The following is an 8,453-nucleotide window of genomic DNA, read 5'->3' on the forward strand; positions in this document are numbered from 1 at the left end:
AGCGTCGATGCAGAACGTTGAGGTGAAAGTGAAAAAAGATAATCTACCGCTGGGGCAGCATGTTGGCGTGCAGGAGAAAAAGAAGTGAATGATAGCGCCGGAAGTCGGTGTACGGCTAAGAAAGGTACACTGCGTAAAAAAGGGAAACTAAGGGAAGTAATAATAAGTTGTGACGTTGTAAGCTTTCGATATGTGGGCTCAGTATCCAAAAATACTTTCCTAAAGCGAGGATGGATAAGAAATTTTAACTACTTTTCGAACTCACCTCTTATTTTGATCTTTTTGTTTTTCTCCTTGATTTTTCCAAGTTGGTTAAAATTGTCTGTGGTGCCGCAATTTTGCTTCTTGCGGGCAGCATGCGGCCCGCGGGCCGCATGTTTGACATGCCTGCATCAGGAGATTGTAATTCTCTTTAGAATGAAAAGATTATGTTTACATTGAAAGGATGCAAAACGCTGCGCTTGCATTTTTTCATTGGAATTAACGAAAACTTTAGTTTATACCTGATTGTCTATCAAGTTTTATTTATTATTGGCCGACAGTCTTTTTTCATAGGCGGTCAATTATAAGAGAACTAAACACATCTAAAATTAGTTATTCAAAGTTAAGCATAACAAACTGACGAAAAACGAAATTGACAGGCCGACCAACATTCAAAGAGTCCGGGAGAGATTCGTGTCTCTGTTCTATAAGCACACCGGGGTAGTAAATAGACCCGTGCCAGTTGAGGTCCACGATGCATGCTATATCCTGTGAATGTTACCCTGGGCAATGAGATATGGAGAAGAGGATTCTTTATCCCGTAACCGTTCCATCGTCTCCACATTGCTGATTAATCCAAAGGAGTAGCGAGGCTGTTACGCTTTCGCGCCAAAGCCATCGCAGAATCTTGTAAAATTATTTTGTAGATAACTTATGTGTTCTACTTCGACTCTTTCATTGAAACTTTTCCCATCAGTGCGTATTCTACAAGACATGGGAAGTTGTATTTATTTCTCTCCTCTCGTGAGAACTGTGCCACTTTTAATCGTGGGAATTAAAAAATCAGCACTTCAAACGAGGAGAACGCTGATTGTGCAGAAGATGCCTGCGTAGCCCCGTCGGTATTCTCCGACAAAGAAACTGGTTTAAAATCAGGAATTATCTTCCCCTTAAATGAATTGCGGTACATAGCTGACTAGCTATACCTGATCGATGCAACTGCTTATGGCGCCAGTGAATCTCCTACACAATTTTCCTATCAATAACAGCAGTTTTGCCAGAGTTATGTCTAAGCCACGAGATGCACTTTAATCGCGACTGGATACGACGTGCAGAAGGTAAATAGCCCAAACATGGTTATGTTTATTTCGACTGTGATTGTACTCTGTAGTTCAAAAATAATTTGGAAATTTTTGATAAACAAAAAAAAAACAAACATCGTACATGTTTACAGGTTCTAATAACCTGTAAACATGTACGAATTTCCAAAGCTTTCACGTTGCTGTTTTCGCAAGTCATACATGCGTAATTAATTAAAACTATGTTTAAAAACCTTGTTTTCCAACGCCATGACGTTATTAATACCTGTGGCCCTGTCGGCAAACGAGTTTACTAGTATTTTTTCGCTTCTTTTCCGCTTTCGCGTTTCAAGTTCGAGCCTGGTTGCCGCGACTAATTTTTTTTTATCGCATAGGGACTCGTCGCTATTTTGATTGAAAGAAAAATTGTTTAGATTCATTTATTTTTTTAGAGGGTTCCAGCACACAGTGTTGTGGGGGTATCGATGAAAGTGCACAATATCCTTAATATAGCAGTTGTGTCAAAACCTAACTTCATGTCAACCTGGGCAACGCTAATACATTGTATAAACGTTAGTGTGTGTGTGTGCGCGCGCGTGTGTGTGTGTGTGTGTGTGTGTGTGTGGTAATTTTTTTTTTCATCCGCATCAGTCCGGGGTATCTGAAAAAGCAATACATCGAATGCATAATATGTACAAAATAGAACTAGACCATGTTTTTGCAAGTCAATCATGCGTATTAAACAAAAAATGCGTTTTAAAAGCTTATTATAACATGATGACGTCATAAGCGTTTGTGGTTCTGTGAGCAAAAGCGTTAACCCGTAATTTTTTCTTCTTCTTTCCCCCTTTGATGTTCCATGTTCGAGCCTGTCTGCCGCGGCTCATTTTTTCGGCGGTTGCACAGGCAACAAAAAGTGGTCCATATCCCTTCTACTGAAATATTAAGTGGCGAAGTTGTCACATACTTGTTTTTTTTTGGGGGGGGCGATTCCGTTCTTTTATTTTTGTAATTAATGTGGGGTATCGATAAAAGTGATCAATATCCTTAGTATAGTAACTGTGTCAAAACCAAACGTCATTTAGACCCGAGTAACGCCGGGTGCCCATACTAGTCTATTATATAACAGAGTCATCTATGTGTTTATGTGTGTGTGTGTGTGTTGGTATGTCTGCTAAAAACATTTGTCATCCGCATCTGACCGGATCAAAACCGGTAGCATCTGAAAGGGCAATAACTCGGATGTATAATATGTAGAAAATTAGAATAAAAGAGTGGCTGTCAATTGGGCCACTTTCTTTTTTTAAAAAGGAGTCATCACCTATCAAGGCCCAGAGGTCACTCGATGATGAGGGTTATTAAGTGTACAGTGGTCAATTCTGTACATTGACACCATAGTAATTGATACTAGTGGAAATTTTGTAAATTGGTTTACTTAAGGGGAACGGCTAATCAAGAACTTGTTTACGTTGGACTTGAAGAGGACCATATTATAGTCAGCCGGAAATCAAGCAAATGGAAGAGACTTTCGCAGGTGTGCAGTTCTAAGAAAAAAAAAGCTTTGTTCATGGAACATATGTTTAGGTTTAGGCACGGATAAAGAGTGGGGGAAATTATATATAGTGTTTTCAGATAGACAAGTGTTTCTCGTAAATGTTTGGCCAGAGGGGATAATAGATTGGAGCTAAGACGAACACTTGCCATGAAAATAACGATAAAACAGAGACAGGCCCCCAACGTCTCTTCTGTGAGAAAGAAGTTTTAGGGAAGAGAAAAGGTTATCCCCCACTAGGCTACGAAGTCTATTCTAAACTCTGTCAAGGCAGGATAAGATCTTGTTGCAGTGAGGCCTGAAGGTGGTTAACCAACTGACCGTGCAACTAAATAAACATCAGACACAAGGACAAGGAAGAAAACAACAGAACAACGGCGAACCGACAAGCATCCCCCTGACAGAATACACCGGCGACGGATCCCGGACCAACGTCGCCCAGTGAAAAAAATTCGCATTTGCCACCCTTTCGTTTGCTTAAATAAAAGGCGAGACTTCGTCTTTAAACTAAACTACCCGAGTTTGTCATTCTTCTTTGTTCTGTTGTTTTCTTCCTTGTCCTTGTGTATGATGTTTATTTAGTTGCACGGTCAGTTGGCTAACCACCTTCAGGCCTCACTGCAACAAGTGGTGACCCCGACGTGATCTACAGACACAGGCTTGGAGAAACAGTCAGGCAGAGAAGATGGCAGAAAGCACAGAGCCGGAGATTAACCTTTCTGCCCCGCTGGTCCAGTTACCACCTTACAACCCAGTGAACCCCAGGAGTTGGTTCATCCAGCTGGAGGCAATTTTTTGCAGCCCGGAGGGTCGTTTGCCAGGACTCGAAATACGCCTCAGTGGTGCAGGCACTACCTCCATCTATGGTAGAAGAAGTAGAGGACATCCTCCTCAACACACCAGAAAAACTCCCATATACCTGCCTAAAGGAAGCAATCCTCAAGCGAACCGGCCGTTCAGACGAGGATCTCATCAGAGACCTGTTTTCAAATGTGACTCTCGGGGATAGAACCCCATCACAGCTCCTGCGACTGATGAAGAGCCGACTCGGCAACAACAGCATGGCAGAGCCCATTCTCCGCGGTCTCTGGATGGATCGGCTTCCGCAAAACATTACCCAGGTCCTGGCCCTGGTACCCGTAGAGACGCCCCTGGAAATAGTGGCAGACTCGGCCGACAAAGTTTTCTCACAGGCCCACCAACGGATACATCATGTCGAGAGTGGCCCCGGGCACCGCTCACGGCGATTGGAAGATGAACTGACTCAACTGCGAGCAGAGCTGAGAGAGTTCAAACTCTCCCTACGCCAGAGACAACGTAGCCCAACACCCCACACCCGGAACCGAAGCCGTACCCGCACCCCAAGCCGAGGACGAAGGGACCTCCCAGGCACATGTTGGTACCACCAATCCTTCGGCGACCGGGCCCGAAAATGCCAACCTCCTTGCAATTACAATAAGGCCCAGGGAAACGAATAAACCGACAGACAGCGACGACTACTCCTGTCGGGGCACATCCACACAGTCGTCTTTTCTATGTGTGGGACCGTAATAACGGTCTCAAATTCTTAGTGGACACCGGCGCCGCTATCAGTGTTATACCACCCACCAACAGATCCACCCTGAAATCCACCTCCTTTCAACTTCGAGCAGCAAATGGATCAACCATACAAACCTTCGGCAACAAGGAACTCACCCTCAACCTCAACCTCAGGCGGGACTTCAAATGGTCATTTACATTGGCCGATGTGAAAACACCATTACTTGGCGCCGATTTCTTGGCCCACTACAACCTGTCTGTCCACATGAGGACAAGGACCCTGTCCGACGGCGTGACCTCGATAAAAATCATAGGAACCCCTTCAAGCCTCATCACGTCGGGGTCACCACTTGTTGCAGTGAGGCCTGAAGGTGGTTAGCCAACTGACCGTGCAACTAAATAAACATCAGACACAAGGACAAGGAACAACACAACAGAACAAAGAAGAATGACAAACTCGGGTAGTTTAGTTTAAAGACGAAGTCTCGCCTTTTATTTAAGCAAACGAAAGGGTGGCAAATGCGAATTTTTTCACTGGGCGACGTTGGTCCGGGATCCGTCGCCGGTGTATTCTGTCAGGGGGATGCTTGTCGGTTCGCCGTAAGCTGGAATGCTGGGATGACGTCGGAGAAGTCGGCGTGGTAACTGGTGCGGGTGATTGGTCGACTTGGGTCCGACTGGGACAGTACTGATGCGTTAGCCTCAGGTTATGAGAGGAATGGACGGACGAATTGGCAACACTGAGGGTTCATTGTTCATCAGGTACGGACGGGCGCTCGGATCGGACAGACACTAAGAAAGGTGTCAGTGTATTAGAGGTACGGACGAACGAATTGGCAACACTGAGGGTTCAGGGTTCATAAGGTACGGTCGGGCGCTCGGATCGGACAGACACTGAGAAAGGTGTCAGTGTTGCCAATTCGTTCGTCCGTACCTCTAATACACTGGCACCTTTCTCAGTGTCTGTCCGATCCGAGCGCCCGTCCGTACCTGACGAACACTGACCCCTCAGTGTTGCCAATTCGTTCGTCCGTACCTCTAATACACTGACACCTTTCTCAGTGTATGTCCGATCCGAGCGCCCGTCCGTACCTGATGAACACTGAACCCTCAGTGTTACCAATTCGTTCGTCCGTACCTCTCATACACTGACACCTTTCTCAGTGACTGTCCGATCCGAGCGCCCGTCCGTACCTGATGAACACTGAACCCTCAGTGTTGCCAATTCGTTCGTCCGTACCTCTCATACACTGACACCTTTCTCAGTGACTGTCCGATCCGAGCGCCCGTCCGTACCTGATGAATATTGAACCCTCAGTGTTGTCAATGGTCCGTCCGTACCTCTCATACACTGACACCTTTCTCAGTGACTGTCCGATCCGAGCGCTCGTCCGTACCTGATGAACAATGAACCCTCAGTGTTGCCAATTCGTCCGTCCATTCCTCTCATAACCTGAGGCTAACGCATCAGTACTGTCCCAGTCGGACCCAAGTCGACCAATCACCCGCACCAGTTACCACGCCGACTTCTCCGACGTCATCCCAGCATTCCAGCTTACGGCGAACCGACAAGCATCCCCCTGACAGAATACACCGGCGACGGATCCCGGACCAACGTCGCCCAGTGAAAAAAATTCGCATTTGCCACCCTTTCGTTTGCTTAAATAAAATGCGAGACTTCGTCTTTAAACTAAACTACCCGAGTTTGTTATTCTTCTTTGTTCTGTTGTGTTGTTCCTTGTCTTTGTGTCTGATGTTTATTTAGTTGCACGGTCAGTTGGCTAACCACCTTCAGGCCTCACTGCAACAATCTTCCTAGCAGCTCTTTCTCAGATGTATACGCAAAAGCTTTTGGTCTGTAAGTTTTTGCCCTTTTCCCCTCTTTGGCGTTTCACGTTCGAGCCTGGTATCCGCGGCTCATTTTTTTTTTTAGATCGCACGAGCATTCCTACTATTTTGATTGCTTAAAAGTTGGTGCTATATATCCGGAGAAAAGATTCTTCTTTCTATATGTCTATTTTAAAAATAATGGAGGGGGGGTTCTCAACTCACGGGCAACATAAAGTGATCAATATCATGAGAATAGCATCTTCTCTTCGAGTCAGTTTTGCCGAAATATATGGTGAGGAGGTATTCACGTACTTCTTTTTTGGGCGATTAGATTTTCGTGTTTATCAGTTCTTTTATTTTTGAAATTGTTGTGGGGGCTTCGACATTGTTAGCAATGGAGTTAACAAATACTAATGAAAAATGCTCGATATCCCTAGTATAACAGATCTGTTAAAAAGGGATTTTACGTGGACTCGGACAATGCCGAGTATCAAAGCTAGTAATATATAAATTAATTCTATATAATTAAAAGTATTCTTGAGCAAGATAGAGCTCAATAAATCCGTAGAATATTTTCCTTGTGTAACTTCTACAAATTACAAACAAAGCAGACAACATTAAAAATAAGGACAAGAAGAAACAAAAGAATCGAGAAAGACCAAAAACATTGCTTAATATTTGGATTTGCAATCAGCACGTTATTATCGGCGACCCATCACTTTCAATTCGACAAATGGATCGCACTTGCTCCACCCAGGATCTAGTGTGAAATGTTGACACGTTAAGGGGTCAATTTTCCAGCTAGCCACTAACTTACACTAATGATAAATTCCGTCTTTGATTTCGACGGCACGTACGGTTATTTCGGTCTAAAACCTTATTGGTTCGTTTTTTTTTTAATGTATTTCGTGTTAAATCGTAAATTGGTACAATTTCGACTACTTTTATCAAAGGGATGGTAATGGAACTCAATTACTTGGTGGACGGTCCGAACACAAAATTGCATCTTCTTCTTCTTCTTCTTCTTCTTCTTCTTCTTCTTCTTCTTCTTCTTAAGCATCATCTCCTTTTTCTTCATATGCGTCATCTTTTCTTCTTTTTCTTTATACCCCTTTCTACTCTTCTTCTTTGTTTTCTTCTTTTTCTACTTCTTCTTCATATACTTCTATTTTTCACATCCTCTTCTTCTTCTTCTTCTTCTCCCCCCCTCTGCCATCAATTTTTGTACTTCCTCTTTCTCCGTAATGTTCTTTCTTCTCCTCTTCATATTCGACTTTTCCCCATTTCTCCTTCTCCATCTTCTACTTATATACCAGTTTCCTCTCCTCTTCACCTTCTAAATCTTTCCATCCTTCTCTTTCTACTAATCATGTTTTTCTTTATCTTTAACATGTTTCCATCTTCTCCCTGCCCTTCTTTATATTCTTTCTTTTCTTCTCTGTTTCTTTACATCCTCTCCTTCTCCGTCTTTTCCATCTTCCTTTCCTTCTCCTCCTCCTGCGTTTTCTTCTTTTGCATGTACTCCCATCTTCTATTCATAATCGTATTCTTTCTTCTGTTTCCCTCCTTCCTTTGTGTTCTTCTTCTTACTTTTTTGCTTTCTTTTTCTTTCTCCTTTTTCCCTCTCAGTATCATTTCTTTTCTATCTCTTTTTCATCTTATTCTTCCTAATTTTTCATCTTCCTTTTCGCATTCGACTATCTTGTCTTTTATTCTATGTATCTGCTTCTAATTGTGTTTTTTTTTTCATCTTTTCTTCATCTTCTCCTCTTCCTTCTCCTCTTTTAATTTTTCTTCCCCTTTCCCCGCGTTTTCATCTCCTATTACAATTAATAATAATGGAATTACTACTGTATGTTCTTTTCTTCCGCCTTCTAGTTCCTATTCTTTTTTCTCCCTCCTTTTCTTCTTTACCTTCCCTTCGCCATCTCTTATTCTTCTTTTTCTACTTCTTTCCGCCGTTTTCGTCTATTTCCTCTTGATCATATTTTCTCCCCTTCCTCTCCCTATTCCTTTGCCCGTTTCTTCCTCTCTTATTCTCAGTCTATTATCTTCTCTTCTTCATCATTTTCATTTATTGTTTTGTTCAACGTTTTTCTTCTCTTTTATTTGGTATAATTAAGAAAAATATATTCTATTTCTCTGCTTGTCCTTACATTGTTATAGTATTTTATTTATATAGTTATTTCGTCGTTTGTTGTAAGTTTAATAGTTTACTGTATAAAAACGTAAGAGACTAACTTAATTGCCAT

General features: G+C 42.8%; 1 protein-coding gene across 1 annotated transcript; it reads left to right on the forward strand.

Annotated features, from left to right (window-relative positions):
- Positions 1 to 3,695: 3,695 nt before the first annotated feature.
- On the forward strand, positions 3,696 to 4,310 carry LOC145267186 (uncharacterized). The gene has a single exon (XM_080123248.1). The coding sequence runs from the start codon at positions 3,696 to 3,698 to the stop codon at positions 4,308 to 4,310; it is 615 nt and encodes a 204-aa protein (XP_079979374.1).
- The last annotated feature ends 4,143 nt before the right edge of the window (positions 4,311 to 8,453 follow it).

Source organism: Euprymna scolopes, chromosome 42 (assembly GCF_053919585.1).
Source record: "Euprymna scolopes isolate OS-2025 chromosome 42, ASM5391958v1, whole genome shotgun sequence".
Lineage (NCBI taxonomy): Eukaryota > Metazoa > Mollusca > Cephalopoda > Sepiida > Sepiolidae > Euprymna > Euprymna scolopes.

What these genes read in the sequence shown, in the direction of transcription:
- LOC145267186 (XM_080123248.1), top strand. Translation starts at nt 3,696, where the DNA reads ATGGTAGAAGAAGTAGAGGACATCCTCCTCAACACACCAGAAAAACTC.